The sequence below is a fragment of the Anastrepha obliqua genome, chromosome 2, assembly GCF_027943255.1.
Source record: "Anastrepha obliqua isolate idAnaObli1 chromosome 2, idAnaObli1_1.0, whole genome shotgun sequence".
Lineage (NCBI taxonomy): Eukaryota > Metazoa > Arthropoda > Insecta > Diptera > Tephritidae > Anastrepha > Anastrepha obliqua.
The window spans coordinates 77,297,533-77,316,050 of record NC_072893.1 but is presented as its reverse complement, the minus strand read 5'-3'; the positions used below and the strand labels follow the sequence as shown (position 1 = coordinate 77,316,050).

Sequence of the window (18,518 nt, the reverse complement as noted above, 5' to 3'; positions counted from 1 at the left end):
AAACCAATAACCTGATATTAAATTAAGCCCAAAAATTTCCAAGGGACAAGGGAAGTCATAGAAAGGCTAGCCGCAAACAGAAGGCTGCACATCTATTGGGTACCGGGTCACAAAAGCATCTTACAAAATGCAGAAAGTGCGCCGAGGATATAGAGGAAACTTTAGAGCATCTTCCGTGTTTTTGTCTGGCATTATCAAATATGTTCATATGTTAGTCCATAGTACACCATTTTCCGTATAATGCTTGAACATAATTTTCTAAGACGATAAAATGAGCTTACAGTGATTACCATACAATTGCTGCATAGTATATACATATATACGACGACCAATTTCAATTTGTATCGATTTTTGTTGCATACAGTTTGTAGAATGGAAAATGGTATCACCACTCGGCATTCCCTTGCCACAAACGGGAAATTTTTTGGCCCCAAAGATGTTTCTATCTCGCGATACGTCACAAGACGATCTTGCGTTATCAATCAACAATCGTTTTTGAATGGCCTTTGTACCAGCTTTTCACACTTCCTAAGTGTGGTGTTTCAACGTCAAAAGCCGAGGTAAGTTAATCAATGAATTCATGCTTCGATAATTCGCATCGAAAATTGTAATAAATCATCGCACGAATATTTTCACCAGTTAATTCCATTTTCTGGGCGAAATAAATTTTTCAACTCACTGAAGAAAAAACAATTAAAGTTCGTAAGTGAAAAAGTCATATGTAATTCTATGCAAGTTTATGCCAAAAAGTACCAAACTGTTCGATAAAATTATCGAATTACAGCTCAACACACACGGAGCTGCAAAGGCGCAAAATATAAAAGGCAAACCTCGTATTATTTTGAAAGGTACCTAATTTGAAGGCGTACTTTACATTTGAATGGATTAAAAACATTTTGCGTTTTATTGAAAAATTTCCCGTATTTTTCTCACGGAATTTCATACCTATTATTGTTTTGTAGATTGCATACATACTTGTTTGCGTCAAAAAATTCAGCCTTACGAAAAACTTAAAAAGATCTGATCTAATTCCTTAAAAGCACTTTTGTTACTTTTGCTATTTTTTATTCATTCACAAATCGCAATACCACTTGTTAATTATGTACTTGTTAAATTGCTTTTAGCACCTGTCCCTCACTTCACTGGCACACACACACGAACCGGCCACTTGCCACACACACAAACATGCACGCTCTCCCACCCTTCAACGTTGGGGCTTATGGCTTTCACCTAAATAAAATTTATAATCCCGATAATACTTATACACATACATAGGCACGAATAACAGGTACATGAGTTAACCGTTCGCTTAATGTGGCTTACCAATTAACAGCGATATGACAGTCATAATTAGAAAATAAAAATTTGCTATACGTCGAAATTGTTCAAGCAAATTTTGTGGCAGGAATGTTATTATTGTGTATTTTGTCGATTTAATTCGATTCAACTGTTGTCGTCCCTTTTTCTTTTTCACCTCTTCATCGCCGCCAATTTTGATTTGTAGCCAATCATTAATTGTACTAACACGGGAACCCTAACAAAGCAAAAGAAAAATTAAATGAAATTAAATTAAAATCAAAATTAAATCAAATTAATTTTAAAAATAAAATCTTTAAAAATAAAACTTAAATATAATTATAATTTTATTACCATATTAATAATACTGTAGGTATATAAGAATAACACAGATCTACCTATTTTTTTTAATGAGAGTGATTTTCAATGATTTTTATGCGGTAAATGTGCGGGCGTTGAGAAAATAAGAAGTAAAAACGAATAAAAACATGTTTTTGGGTGTCTTCACCCCTGGTTGGTTGAACTGGTGATTCATACAGAATCCAACCATTTTGTTGCCACATCCTCGTTACCAACTTGTCTAACGACTATTTACAGCATGACTATATCCAGTCTCTGCAGTTCAAGCACTTTATTAAGTTGTTGACGTCTCAGCCAGACAGTTGTTCGAGACTTTCGAACGGTTGTTTGCCCAAGGTTGACATTCTCTCCTTCCATAAGGCAGAGCATTCACAAAGGAAATAGAAAATCGAAAAGTTGAACTTAGATCATTAAACATTCAGAAGATACACCAAGCTACCTGGCTGTCCCGTGATCAAAAAAAAATCAGAACTAGATTGATCATGTTGTGATAGATGGAGATACGCTTCTAGTGCAATAGATGTACGTACAATCCGAGGACCCAACATTGACTCGGATCATTACCTCATTGCAGCCAAACTAGGCGCACGCCTCTGTACAGCAAAAACGTCCAACTAACTACGCAAAGAATGTTCGACATCGAAAAGCTGCAATCAGAAGAGACAGCCAGAAGATTCGCCACTCGACTCTCACTCCTGCTCTCAGAGAGTACTGCCCAACAAACCAGCATTCACGAGCAATGGAGCAACATTTCTCGTTCTCTACGTACCGCCGCCGAAGAAGAAATTGGATTCCGGCGAGCCCGAAAAAACAATTGGTACGACGAAGCCATGACATGCGTCAGAAAGAAAAGATGCTGCCTATAGAGCCACGCATGCCTGCCGATTCGAATTTAAGTGCGCTCTGCCCATCCCATCCAATGTGCCGCGGGATTATTCTTCTAAATATCCCCTTTAAGGTTGTGAAAGGCTTAAGCCCATCATCAACCAACTGATTGGACCTTATCAGTGTGCTTTAGGCCTGGAAAGTCTACCATCGACCAAATATTCACAATACGCCAAATCTTGAAATATACCCATGAAAGGAGAATCGACACACACCATCTTTCCGTCGACTTTAAAGCTGCATTCGACAGTACGAAAAGGAGTTACCTGAATGCCGCGATGTCTGAATTTGGTAACCCCGCAAAACCAAACGAGGTTTCAGACAGGGTAGCTCGCTGTCGTGGGAGTTCTTTAACCTGATGTTGGAGAGGATCGCACGAGCCGCAGAACTTAATCGCTCAGGCACAATTCTTTATAAGAGCGTACAATTGTTGGCGTATGCCGATGATATTGACATCATCGGCCTTAACAACCGCGCTGTGAGTTCTGCCTTCTCCAAACTGGATAAAGAGGCAAAGCGAATGGGTCTGATGGTGAACGAGGACAAAACAAAGTACCCCCTGTCATCAAATAAACAGTTGACGCACCCACATATCGGTACCAACGTCACTATTGACAGTTATGATCTCGAAATTGCAAAAGACTTCGTTTATTTAGGAACCAGCATTGATACCGATAACAATGTCAGCCTAGAAATCCAACGTAGAATCTCTCTTGCCAACAAGTGCTACTTTGGACTAAGTAGGTAACTGAATAATAAAATCCTCTCTCGAAGAAAAAAACTAACACTTTATAAGGCTCTCATCATGCCCGTGGTAGTAGATGAAGAGAAATACCTCCTTTGCGTTGGAGAGATCAGGTGGAGGAGGAATTGGCTTCACTTGGTGTGTCCAATTGGCGCCGGTTAGCACGAGAAAAAAATAACTGGCGCGCTTTGTTAAACTCGGCCAAAATCGCGTAAGCGGTTATCGCTCCAATTAAGAAGAGAAGAAGAAGAATTCAATCAAAAATAAATTAAACTTATAATTTACTTATTTCATTTTAATGAATAAAGAAAAATGTACATTTCTTATAGTTTACGGAGAAAAAATATTAAAGAATACTTAGAATCCAGTTAAACAATTCATTTAGCAACATTTTCAAGTAGTATTTTGTGGAAGAAAAATGATTTGAAAGCGAATCAAATTCTCTCAAGATTCTAAAAATCGGAGCATTGAATGCATATGCAGTTCTAACCATACTTAGCCAGAAAATATCATGACTTCGTAAGCTTCGCTGAGGAATATTGAAATTAGTTTTCTCAAGTACCGATGGGGAGTCAATCGCCCCACTTGTCACATCGCAGGTGATACGAAGGTGAGGGAGAGAATAGTCCTTCAACTATCTAGTGATTTTAGGTTAATCAACAAGAACTTAACCGACTTTTTAAGGATGGATTTCTATCAGTGAAATGCAAAACATGCAAAGGATAAGGCACAAAGACTTTTTGGGCACGTTCAAGCCTACTATTAAGACAAGCAAAAGTTGATTAATATGGTATCCACATACAGATGGCATATTCCAGCTTCGAACGCTCCAGAGATGTATATAACAGCTTGAGACTATATGGATCAGCAAAAGCCGAACTAATGCGTCTAATAAAAGCTATATAAGAATTTGACTTGTTAATACAAAAGCCATGACGGTTTTACTACTTATATATGACTCTATGCGTATACCTGTTAATCATGCGAATAAAAAGGCAGAGTTTAAGGATGATCCCATACGTTTGTTGGTTAGTAAGCACCAGTTCAACTATTTATGAAGAAGCCTGATGAGTGTCAGTCATTTTGGCGGATGGAACGACGTACAGCATGGGCTATGTGGTAATGCAGCAACTCCGGTACAGCGAGAAGGCAAGGCGAAGACGCGAACGTCAAGAAAGTGTGTAAGCCAATAAACATGAAAATGTAGGCAAACTGACGATACCAGACACGGAAACTTACCTTACTATGGTATGGCAGGAACATGACGGATGGGATAGAACTATCTCATGTGATCTTAACAGTGGGTGGTAACAAGCAAATGCTCTTTTGACGTATTGCATCAGGGCAGTAACTGACGTTGAGTCTAGTGCTCAAACCGCCTCCCGACGAAATACTTAACGGTAGTACCGGGGAGATCGGTACTTTGATGGTAGGAGGTTTTAATTTTGACGAGGCTTTCGATGCTTCCTCTTCGTAAACAAAAACAAAAAAAAACAAGTTTTATGCCGCCCCGAATATATATATATACATATATATAATTGACTCGTACACCCTTTTTGGTTTTTTGGCCGAGCTGATCCTCTTATTTGTGGTGTGCGTCTTGATGTTGTTCCACACAAATTAAGGGACCTACAGTTTCAAGCTGACTCCGGTAAATATTTTTATGAGGAGCTTTTTCATGACCGAAAATACACTCGGAGGTTTGCCATTGTCTGCAGAGGGGCGACCGCTATTAGAAAAATGTTTTTCTTAATTTTGGTGTTTCACCGATATTCGAACCTACGTTCTCTCTGTGAATTCCGAATGGTAGTCACGCACCAACCCATTCGGCTACGGCGGCCGCCCCAAATGGCGGAGGGTATTTTATGAGGAACTTTTTCGTGGTAGAAACATATTCGGAGTGATGACCACTAAAATTGTTTCTATCATTTGGTGTTTCATGCCCAAGGTTTCGAACCCGGCACTACCGAACGGTAGTCGCGCACCAACCAATGCGGCTATGGCGGCCGTCAACTCACTTAAATATGGAAAAATTATACCTTCAAGTTTCAAGTTTTCACGCTTCGAAAATCTTCACACCCCTTTCACTGTATAGCTGCCATAAAATTCCGTTAATATAATTGTAATTTGGGAAGTAGCGGAAAATTAGCATGATTGAACTAAAATAAAACGTTTTTGGTATGCTGACAGCGCGAATAATAAATATAAAGTAATCATACTACCTGTATACATGTACTTCTGTGTATAATTTCAGGGTGATTTTGTATTTACGTACGTACATTAAGGTGCCTCAAAAAAATTTTGGTTTTTTCCACCGGAATTATAAAACTATTATATTTTAAAATATTATAAAAAATATAAAAATTTACGCGAGCTGGATCGATTTGAAAATGCCTCCAGAAATTATTTTTTATAAACAAAACTATTTTTAAAAGTAATTTTTCAAAAAATCAATTCAGATGATGTTTAAAAGGTAGTATAAAAATGTTTAAAAATCAACTTATTAATCAATTTATCAACAGCAATTCAATAATGAGCGTTTTCGAAGTACTTTCGAATCAATAAAACTAATAATTAATTCTTAAGATCTTTCCGAAATATTTTGACGAAAGTCTTAAAATACAATAAATTTTACGATTCCGATGGAAAAAATATTACCTTTTTTTATGGAGAATAGTGCACCCTAATGTACACACATATATAGTTCATCATTTTCTAATAATTTTTTGAAGAAAGTCAACGCACATTATTTGTTCAACAACTCTGTGAAAGCGAAAAATCATGGAAATTTATTGTAATTGAAAATTTTCTCTTCCTTTACATAGCATTAAAATACAAGTAATATTAATTAATAATTTGAAGTAAGTTCCAGGGAACAGATGTGGATTCATTGGCTTTCCGTGTCGAAATTTAGAAAATTATAGCTGTACTAATTACTGCCGTCCCTTGACTCAGAACAAATCTTCAGATCGGTGCGCATGCCGCACATAATAACTTTCTTTACCAACCCACACTATTTTTTGGGAATTTATTGGGATACTCATAAGGGTCGTACGTTTTATTTCGCAACTTTTCAATTGCAAAAGATATTCATATATTCATATTATGAATTTTCACACAGTTATTTACCCTAGTATAAACTTTACCGTAGCCGCCGTAGCCGAATGGGTTGGTGCGTAATTACCATTCGGAATTCACAGAGAGGTCGTTGGTTCGAATCTCGGTGAAAGCAAAATTAATAAAAATATTTTTCTAATAGCGGTCGCCCCTCGGCAGGCAATGGCAAACCTCCGAGTGTAGTTCTGCCATGAAAAAGCTCCTCATAAAAATATCTGCCGTTCGGAGTCGGCTTGAAACTGTAGGTCCCTCCATTTGTGGAACAACATCAAGACGCACACCACAAATAGGAGGAGGAGCTCGGCCAAACACCTAACAGAAGTGTACGCGCCAATTATTTATTTTTTATTTTTTATAAACTTTACAACATAAGAGTCTTGTATTGGCTTACGACACCTTGTAAATTGAGTTGCCATGAAAGTCATCCTAGATACTCAAGGACATTGCAATTGAAATTTGAATAGGCCGAGGCAAAGAGCACCAAGAGATTTGGTGGCTCCTAAAACACTCAGGCTGAAAAGCCCATTGTATTTAGAGCTCTGGAAAGAAGGTAGATAGTCAAGGAGGAAAGGAGAAAAGTATCAGAGAAAGAGATAGGTAAGAATAGAGACAGAGACAAAGGTAGTTAGTCCTGTGAGAATTTTCCCGATTCTTTTGCAAATCTGTAAATATCCTCCAGTTTTAGAAAACGAATATTACTCAATCTCACGACATCGGAACCCAAAACTTGTAATCTTATTCAGCAAAGGCGCCTTCTCCAAGCAAGACAGACACATCGGGCCCTCAATGATTCCAATGGCGGTCATATGCTGACCCCATGGGTTGTGTTCTGCAATAATACCGACCATCAACCGAACGTCTCTCCTTCCAAGTTTTAGTAGAAAGTTTGACAGTTTCAAGGACATTACTATTTATATATATAATATATATATCATATATTATATCATATATATTTAAATTGGTTACTTGATATGATGTCCAAACCTTATCCGTATTCACGATATCCGATTCTAAAGATTAAAAAAAAATATTTGTCTTTATTTGTACAGCATTTTTTTAAATGTTAGATCAAGCGTCCGATTTAATTAAATAATCATCAAAAAATGTAAACCAACCCCTGAAAGTTAAAAATGGCTTCTTGATAATGTTTTGAATTTACGATTTTTCAGAATTGTTTCCAACTTCCCATCATGGAAAAAAATTGTTTGTGAAAATTATTTTAACTTCTACCTTTTAGCCATAGAAAAAGCATAATACTTAAATAAATGAAAAAAACTCGTAAGTGGTTTGAGCACTGAACTATTGGAGAGTAAAAGTTCGTAAGAAGAAAAATATGTTACAGCATTTTCGAGCCATACAAGATAAGCCAATAAACAAAAAATTAAATACCTAAGAGTCATGATCGACACAAGATTGAGCTTTAAGAAACGTCTAGCAGCAGTCAATAACGAAGCAGCGGCTGTAATGGACGTTCTCACAAATACCATACCCAATACGGTATGGTCCGCAAGGGGAAAGAAGGCGATTATTAGCAACAGTCGTGGACTCAATCGTGCTCTATACGGCGCCAGTATGGGCAGAAGCCAAGAATATCGGCATGCGTGAAGTGGTGCGCACACACAGGTGGATTGCATTACGACGATGCAATATGTGTTGTAGCCGGAAAATTACCACCGTGGCTTTTAATTATGATCGCTTCGCATGAGAACGTGTAATATTTCAAAGAGTTTTGAGACACTCACCTAGTCCTATCAACCTTATACGGGACATGTGCTCGTCCTGTGCTAAGTGGGAGGCGATTCGAGCGTTTGCCGAAAAAATAATGCTTCGACTTCAATTCATTGATTTAGAGCGCAAGGCTCAGCAGGAGCAGCTACAGTTGCAAGTATGTCATGGAGATGAACTGTTTCTGGGCAAGACGATGACTCAAGTAGTCACTTGACTCAATCACTCACAATAACATCGTAAGGAAGACAAGAGAAGAGTTCGTAAATACTGCGCTATCGCAAATTTTCCAATGTTCCATTTCCTCCAGAATCTCTTATGAGAGCAGTGGGATTAGTGGATACTCTCGCTGGCGTTAAATCTCCTAGCTGCAGATATTTGGTTGTGTCAATAGACATAAACGCTGCCTCTACCTTGATGAAATGCTTAGAGCGGGTCCAGGGCGGAAATCAGCCGAGGAGGAGGAATGTTATAGTGTTGGTGGGAGCATGTCCCACATACCACTGGTGCGATGGCGCCTTTGATGATGTTTCTATCATTTTCATTTTAACTTGCTCCAAAACAAAAAAGAGAAGCCAATATATATGCGTTAATCTGGTACACGGGTGGATCAGTATTGATGTATTGGCCGATGCTGTGATACTCCGAAACCCTGGGAGATGCCCATATTTCAGAAATATAGTATATATCAATAAAATATGTGCAGCCTTCAATATCACGCGTAATGAATGGAACCGGAATAATCCTAGCCTGAATTATCACTTAAATAAACTGGGAATTTATTTTTGTTATTCTATACGAATCCATACTCGACCACTTCGGTCTAAATTCGTACTAGTTACCAAATGTATCGAAAAAGGGATGCAGCGGCGAACAATTGACACTTCCTAGGATATTACCGTATAAATTACACGAGTTGCTTATGTGGAAAAGAAAAGCAAATTCACTAAAAGCGAATCACTTTGATACCAGTAGATTTATTCTGCAAGGTGGAATACACAAAATATTATTAATGAAATTATAAAATATTTTTAACAAACAGGTTGTGATACTATTACCATCTTACTGTTAAAAGGTATAATTGAAATAAAAGTATACACATATACTAAGTTGTTGTGGGCGATGATGCTACCCTACATTGCTTTTTTTTTGTTATGTGGGTACTCCCTTGGGAACGTGCGTGAAGTTTCATTTCAGTCGGTCAGTTTATTCTTTGATTACAAGACATTTAGTATCATCGTGTCACAGTATTTTCTACTATGAAAAAAATCAAGTATCGTGTAGTGATTGAATTTTTTTTTGGGAGGCTTAAAAGCAAAGGATATTAATTAACGAATATCGAAAGTGTATAAGGACTTTTCGCCAACAATTAGTACAGTAGAAAGATGGGTTGCTAAATTTAAATGTGGTCGTACAAGCCTTGAAGACGATCCACGTCAAGGACGTCCAAAAACAGCAACAACTCCAGAAATCGTAGAAAAAATACAGAAAATCGTATTGGAAAAACTTCAAGTGACTGAAAGCGATTTCGTAGAAGCCCCAGGCATCGCATTGGGCAGTGTAAACAATATTTATACTGAAATATTGGGTTTCAAAAAGTTGTGTGCGCATTTGGTGCCGCATTCGTTAACAATGGAACAAAAACACATTCGGATGCGACTTTTTCAGCAATATTTAGAACGTCTTCGAAAGGATAAAGTGGATTTTGGGTTTATTACCGTATTTCTAAATCAAAAGAGGGGGTAAAGAGTGATGTGAACTTGGTTCTTCGGCTCTGAAGGGAAAAGAATTTAATGAGTTTTTGTGTTTCGATTCATCACTATGGATGAGACTTGGATTTATCCCCATGTTCCTAAATAGAAAAAAAAGAGGCTAAAGAGTGATGTGAACTTGGTTCTTCGGCTCCGAAGGGAAAAGAATTTAATGAGTTCGGAGAAGAAACAAATTTTTTGTGCGAACACATTCGAATGCGACTTTCTCAGCAATATTTAGAAGGATAAAGTGGATTTTGTGCGTCAGTTCATCACTATGGATGAGACTTGGATTTATCCCCATGTTCCTAAATAAAAAAAAGGCTAAAGAGTGATGTGAACTTGGTTCTTCGGCTCCGAAGGGAAAAGAATTTAATGAGTTCGGAGAAGAAACAATTTTTGTGCGAACTAGATTTTTCTCGTTCTTTTTTTTGTTTTTTGCATCCGCCTTTGCCCGCCTTTTTATACATTTTGGGCATAGTTTGCATCTTTATAAGCAATATTATCGCGTGTTTTGCTTTGAGCTGGAGCAGTTTTTGCTTTGACCTTTTGCTATGTGATTGCTTTTTTTAGAATATTATTATTGTTATTTTGTTTATAAGTATATTTTTATACTTTTATGTTGCCTTTCCCTTATTGCTCTATTGGTTGATTGTAGTGTTTTTTATCATATTTAAAATTACATATTTTTTACTACGTGAATTTAGTAGTTTTAATTTGTGCCTTGTGAACTTTCTTCCCCCTGTTTGTTACTGCAGTTGCTTTATTGTCCTTTCTCACAATTTATTTTTTTATACCGCGCCTTCTACTTTATTTATGTACGAGTATATAACACCTTTTTTGGGTGTTTGAGCGAGCTCCTCCGTCTATTTGTGACGTGTGTTTTGATGCTGTGCCACAAATGGAGAGACCTACAGTTTTAAGTCAACTTCGCACGGCAGATATTTTTTATGAGGAGCTTTTTCATGTCAAAAATACACTCGGAAGTTTGCCATTGCATGCCGAGGGGCGACCCCTTTTCTTCATTTTAGAGCTTCAGGTAGTCATGCACCAATCCATTCGGCTACGGCCGCCTTCTGCTTGGCTTTTATTTATTTGTCCCTAACGAATATCTCATCACTCGGTCTAAAATTGTTCGGTGCCTTTCTTGTTCACAAATTTCTATGAGGCCACTGCTTTGGAAATCAGTTAGACCTTGGTTATTTATTCTTGCAGTCCAGTTTGAAAAAAATACCACTAGGTTTTCTTTTTGTTACTGAGTGAATTCTTGTTTTATAACGATCGACTGCGACCTTAACCCAGTGTTCGTAACTTCTTGGTTTTGTTTTCATATTGTTTGATTATCAGCTATACAGACCTTGTTTTATTTTGTTATTTTTTACACCTTACCGTAGGATTCGCAGGATTGAACAAATATTATAAACCGGAGGGCCCCATCAAAGGTGGTGGATCGAGGTTTTGGTTAATTTGGTTATGTGACTAGTCGAACTCTGATTTTATCTTGTGCTTTTCTTTGTTTTGAATTTTTTCTAATTCACTTCACTTCACTTAGTTCAGTTCACTAAAAGGCTTATTTCTTATTTTTATATTAACGATATTTATTTTGAGTGCCTCATATTGCTGACGCTACGCTTCCTATGAATTGCATTTGGCTTACGCAAGTTCATTGGGTTCCAATCACATTGCAGGTGAATTGTCTGCACCTGATTACGCGTGTTTTATGGAACTGCAGTGTCAGCATATTTACATTAGTCAGTGTATTAGATACCGCGTTGACTTTTATGATGAAGAGCGCTTTTCTCGTTTTTTCACCCAAACGTATTCACTTCAGTACGAGTTGCTGTGTAATGATTCAATTTACACTTTCAAAATGTTTTAATTTGTAGTCCATTAAGTTTTCCTCATTTTTTTTAGTGCACCCAATAAGTAACTGTTTTAAGTACAATAGTCTTCGTGCTGACCATTGGTTCTTATTTAAATATGTCCCTCTAATGCCGAAAAAAAAATTGCGTATTTTATTTGCAAGTACATTAATTTGTATCCAATATTTACATATCTAATTATATCTAATTATTTACTTGTATATTTATTTGTATTCTAAATCACGAAACGTTTCACAGTGTTTACTATTCTATTAGAAAATTAAAAAAAAATGAAGAGATTCATTTAAATTCACAAAGTTTGTTGTAAAAAGGAAATCTGATATACAGCTTTGGATTTGGATGCCCACGTGCTCCCTTAGTTGGGTTTTTGGCTAAGCCCTTCCTTCTATCTAGATGTTTATCAACTAATATAAAGGCCTTCAATTTTACGTCCCCTCCGTACGAGAAATGAGGAAATTAGAGAAAGTTTAACTGAGTAGCATCCTTGGCATGATTGAAAATTAGAGATGCTGTGAGCATTTCACATGGATTACGCGAAATTCTTTTCAAATTTCTTTTCTGGCTGAAGAAATTAAGTATTCTTCGATGCCAGAAACTCTAAGCTCTTCAAGCATATTTCGCTACACCACACGAAAAAACTATAAAACCAAGATGACTCTGATGACATCTTCTAAAGCAATAATAGAAAAGTATCGCAATACCGTTTCGTTGATTGTATATTTAAAACGGTATCTCATAACGGAAATTATTCCGCGTTTATTGCGGAATTCGCATTAGTAGCGCGCAAATCTTCTCCTATATTATAAAATATTATATTATAAATGTTTTTGATCGCTTCATCCCGGCACTCCAAGTGTAACCAACTTCAGACCGCTCGCGCTGCTGATGCACGGGCATCAGCTGTCTCTTATTTAGCTAAATGAGAGTCCAAAGTATTGGTTACTAACGCGCGGAAGCATTTTGCCGACAATAAACGCGAAAAATGAAAATAAGTAATGGATTTCAAATGTAATAGTGGGATTGCATTATATTTGGCTGGAAAATCACAACCAGCTCGTGAGTTCGAGCACCTATAAGTAAATAAAGTTTTTGTTTATCGCACCATTACCGTTCCATTGAGAAACATACAATAAGCCGCTTTGTCTGAAGCAGGACAAGGACTTTGTCTGCGAGGGACAAATTTTAGCATGAAAAGAGAGAGACCTTACAATTGGGATGAGGGATTGCTTCAAAATTAAAAAGCAGCAATACTGTGCGCTACAGTTGTTCGGGAAATCAAACGTTTAGCTACAAATAAAGCAAATAACCCTGCTGAAATTAAACACACTTTTAATTTGGAAATTACTGCCCTGTGTGCAAGCGGATTCTAGTCCGAAATATGTAAAACGAGCACCTTAACCTAAGTTAACCACACGACACAAACTGACATTTGCAGAAAAGTATAAATTTTGGGAAGATGAATGAGAAAGAGTAATTTTTTCCGCATCCCAATTATTTGAATTCATTTCAAAAACAAAATCATCTATAGCTAGATTGTTGGCATCCATATTACGTGCTCAGCGAAACATAAACTTAGTTTTTTCGGCGTTGATATTCATTCTTATAATTTTTGTTTTTGGCAGCCACATATTTGAAAATCTTTGTCAAATATTGTTCCAGTCAAGTTAATATCTTTTACAACTGTGTGCATCACAAGATTGAAAATCAGAGCGGGCAATACGTCTCCTTGTTTAAAACCAGACAGGACCTGGAATCAATAAATAGGCAGAATATATCAATATTATGCTCGAAACATTTTTCAAAAATTTGGTTTACCAGGAAACCTTGATCAATTGTTTATCGATTGCTGATCGAAAGCCTCACTGGTATTCATCTATTATTTCATTAGCATAAACTTTGATATGCTCGTACACAATATATATAAACACACATAGCGATATTCCTCGATAATTTCGACATTCAGTCTTACTGTCCTTATGTATTGGCACTATTACAATTGTTAGCCATTCATTTGGTATTTTATTCGTTTCCCAAATGATAGTGTATTTGGTTGTGCAAGGCTTGCCCTCCATATTTTTAATGAGCTCTGCCGGGACTCCGTCTTCCCCACCTGTTTTATTGCTTTTTAATTTATTTATTGTTGTGCTAGGTTCTTCCATCAATATTTCAGCTGTAGCGATCTCCTCTCTTTCAATGTTATTATCATTATCATTACTATGACTTTCCTTGAGGAGCTTGGTGAAATGTTGTTTCCATATTTCTATCACTTCTTGCTTGTTACTAATAATATTTCCATTCTTGTCCTTACAAACGTTAGTTCTTGGTTGGAAAGCTTTTGTTTGTCTTTTTATGTTTTGGTACAAGGATCTGACATTTTTGTTGGCGAAATCTCTTTCAATTTGTCCAATCTGTTGTTTCATATACATTTTTTTCTTTGTCCTTATTATCTTTTTGGCTTCTTTTCTCTTATTTTGGTATTCAAGAAAGTTTGCTCTCAAACATCTTTCGTCATATGTACATACATATGCTTTTCTCGGCGTGATACATATACACAAAAATTAATAGTGTTCATATTTTTATTTTATTTTTTTTGATGATAATTTCAATGAGGAGCGGATTTTCCAACATTACAACGCAGCTGTTCATGCTTCCAAAGCAAGAAGAGAGTTTTTGGTAGCGAAAAAAATACCAATTTTAGAATGACCTGACTGCAGCCCTGACCTTAACCTAACAGAAAATGTATGAGCAATACTTTCTTTCGGTTTTCAAAAATGTAAGACAGTTTGATAGCGCTAAAAGCCTTAGAAAAAACTTAATCAAATCGATGCCTCGACGGCTTAAACAACTCACAATCAAACGAAGATCCAAAGCCTCAAGTAATAAACTAACCACAAGAATTCTATTCGTTTATTTTAATTACTTACTTTTCGTTCTATGGATTTTAGTTTTCTTAATAATTTATTTAAGTTTCATAAAATTATTTCAGAATATTTCTAAAACAGTTATCATTAAATGTTTAAATATTAAAAACATAAATTGTTGTCCTCAAGCTGCTAATAAAAATGTAAAAAAATTAGTTGGTCCTATAATTTCGTCTAGTGTATAAATGGAATAAATATCGTTCCACTATCATCGAATTCGTCTTACTGTTGGCTTTAAGCTCCAGAGTCCGCTCCGCCTGCACCGTTTCTAGAAATTGGAGTATTAGTTCTATCAGAAACTATCAAGCTTTGCTGAAGAATATTGAAACTAAATTTCTCGAGTAACGATGACGAGTCAATAGCCCCATTTATCAAATCCAAAACGAAAGTGAGGGAGAGAATAGCTCTTCTACTACCTTCTACCTTCTGGCGATTTTATTTTCATCGACAAGCACCAACCTTCGTAGGAGGGACTTCGATCAGACTTTCTGGACACGTTCAAGCCAAGTAATATATGTAGCATAATACGGTTTCCAAATAGGTATATAAAATCAAGTGAATCAAATAAACTCAAATAAAATCAAATATGTATAAAATAGCTTTTGAGTATACGGGTCAGTAAAGCCTGAGCTGAAACACCAAATAAAAGCATGCACAGAAAATGACTTTGCAATGGCAAAATTTAAATGTATTTCTAAAGAGAATGTGGAGTAAAATACTTCACTAAAATCAATTGGATATATAGAACCAGCAAAGTGGTAACAGTTAAGTATAGATACAAGGTGGCGCAAAATTAATCATCCATTTTTAATAGCTTTTTTACTAAATTAAAAAAGTATTTTGAGAGATGGAAATCTTTATTTTCACCTTAACGTGCTTTATTGCTTGTTTATTTGTTTACTGCAGCTGCCTAGCACACAAGTGTCAAATTAGATTGATATACGCCGCCATTTTAAATTAGTATTTGTCCTATTTGATCGATTTTTATTTGCTTTTCTGATAAAATATGTTTAGCCAGGTTTTTGTGCCGCTTATGATTCACTGCTCGGCACGCTGGTAGGTTTGGCGGTTTCATCTTCCCCCCAGCTTTGATACATTTTTAAAAATTGTACTCGTATTTTAATATTTATTTCATCCTAAGAATGCATATTAGTCACATGAAGAATCACAGAAAATGAAGAAGAATTATAAGAAGAAGAAGACTTATACAGGGTGGGCCATACAGCGTTTACTTTTTGAACCACATATTTTTTTGAGAATGGTAACACAAATGACATGTCAAATGTGTTCATAATTTACTTAAAGGTTTGACATTTACGCTTGAAAAAAATTGGGAAATATTGAAAACCTATTTCCAAAGTGGTGAGTCTTCTTCTTCTTTTCTGATTTTCACATCGGTGGATACGTCAATAAGCAAAATTGTCGGATTTGGGGCTCAGAAAATCCACACGTTACTGTAGAGAAGCAAATGCATCCACAACGAGTCACTCTTTGGTGCGGTTTTTGGTCTGGCGGCATCATCGGGCCATTTTTTTTCGAAAATGAGCGAGAAGCCGCGGTTACAGTAAATGGCGAGCGTTACCGTGACATGCTCAACGAGTTGTTTCCAAAAATTGAAGAGGATGACATGGACGACATTTGGTTTCAACAGCACGGTGCAACTTGTCACACTGCCAAAGTTACAGTCGAACTTTTGGCTATCGTTTTCGAAAACCGAGTAATCAGTCGAAATTCCAATATCAATTGGCCGCCTCAGAGCCCGTTGGACGTATACGAACCATCCAGGGACGATTGATGCTTTAAAACACGAAATCGAAGTTGCCATTCATGCAGTTGGAGCCCAAACAATCGAAAATGTGCTTAAAAATTGGGTTGATCGAATGGGCTACTGTAAAGCCAGTCGTGGCAGTCATTTGAACGATATTATTTTTCATTCATAAATGGCAATGTTCAGTCTTCAAAATAAAAAAAAAAAAGTTTGAAAAAATATTCATTAGTTTTTTTTATAGCCGATTCAAAAAGCAAATTTTACATGACCCACCCTATAAATGCACCTAAGGTCCGCTTCTAACCCACTTGAAGTAAACTTAATTATAACATGCATCCTTTTAACTACAAGTATCTATGTATATGTATAAGTTCATTTAATTTTAAATATCCGAACACACGTAAATCTAATTATAGTAACAAAAAAGATTTGATTTTACCACACACCTTATGCCATTTCCAGGAGAGACTCTCCTTAACGAAACCCTTCGATTCTTCCGCATTATGAAAAAGTGGAAACCCATAAGTTGCTGTGTTGACGCGTCGATAGCCGCCAGCGAGATGATCATGACGACTAACAAAATTCATTTTTTGCAGGAAGACAGCGCAAAATCCAAAAGGATCACAAGTCTCACACACACATAAAAAACTAGAGCTCACTGTTGGCGCGCACAAATTGCCTTTGATTTTTCTTTATCTCATATTACTACTCCTTACTTTCACCAAACTTTAATAGCGCCAAAGTGTTTATCATTAATTTTTGATGGCTCGTAAATTCCACACTCCCGTTCGTAAAAAATTGCATACGCGAATAGGATTTTGATTTCCGCAAAAAATTTCACTTTATTCTGTTGGCGCGTTGTGCGTAGCATTTGTTTTAATTTGAATTTAACCAGCCCCGCTTTTGAGGTGTCACCCGTAATTTCATAAACAACTGTTGCGGGAAAATTCATTCAATTACACTGATTGGTGGCTGTATTCTGTAGATATCCATCAAATGTGGGAAAGAAAAATTTTGTTTTAACGCGCATCCGCGCTTCACTAACACTCGCATCTCGTTAAACGGCATCTAAACTCAGCTCAACAGAAGCTCGCAATCACAGCTACAAAAATAATTACGAGTATTTGTTTGCCTCTACTACCGAACTCGCAAGCATGCGTGTATAGATGTGTATGTATGTACTATATGATTGAGAGAACTCGTCGGTGTTTGCTATTTTTTAAGATGTATTGCTTTGTTTTTGCTATGTTTTATTCCTTTTGTGCTCCTGTGTATAGTTTAATTTGCACCATTTCATGTATTTACTGTTTGGAAAACATTTGCACGATTCATTTGCGCCTGTTCACCGATGCGCTAAATGGCTAGCTTACCAAATGTTGGTCTGATTCAAGAATACTTACTCACATATGTATGTGTATGTAGATACGAGATGAATAAGCTCGTACTTATTTCATTTAAGATGGTATTGATTCTTCATGTTTGCATAGTTTCTCGCCGTACTCAAATAGATTATTTGCCAACTAGTGTTAGCACTTGAGGCTTGAAGAGCTGAATAGGCAGTAAAGGCTTTTAATTAACATGTTTTTCGCATAGATAAATATGCAAGTGAGCCAAAATTTTATTTTGAAGTATGCTTGGAAAATATTCAAATAAATCGTCTCTCGAGCGTGTGACAGTTTTAAGTCAATAAAATGAGCCTGACGCAGAGCAGGGCAGGAACACCGATCACGTTTGACCTTTTTCATCGCAGTCAGAAGTCATTGGCGAAGAAAAGAAGAAGAAACACATCAATTCATCGGGCTCCTTCACATTTACATGAAGTTAATGGGACACCCTCGCTTGACACCCTCAATGAGAGGTCTTTGCACAAAGGATTGCTGCTTTCGAGGGAATGTTATCTACGTTTAAAGTAGTTTTATTGTCAGAGTGCATTGTTTAAACTACAGGGTGATGAAGATTTTGGAATTTCAACCAACATTTTGTTTTGTTGTAGCACCATACGTTTTCCCTATTCATTTACGGGCATGCTGCTGGATTAGACGGATTTCAATCAGCGAAGTTCGGTTA

At 36.7% G+C, this 18,518-nt stretch overlaps 1 protein-coding gene across 1 annotated transcript in view; it reads right to left on the bottom strand.

The window, feature by feature from the left end:
- LOC129239408 (phospholipid-transporting ATPase IF) overlaps positions 1–17,481 on the bottom strand; it is a 52,756-nt gene extending 35,275 nt beyond the window's left edge. Inside the window, exons 1-2 of the mRNA XM_054874875.1 lie at positions 16,898–17,481; positions 1,324–1,534 (exon numbers count right to left, since the gene is read on the bottom strand). Coding sequence (XP_054730850.1) covers positions 1,324–1,534; positions 16,898–17,038 — 352 coding nt within the window. The 5' untranslated portion in view covers positions 17,039–17,481. The remainder of the gene's footprint in view (positions 1–1,323; positions 1,535–16,897) is intronic.
- Between the last annotated feature and the right edge of the window lie 1,037 nt (positions 17,482–18,518).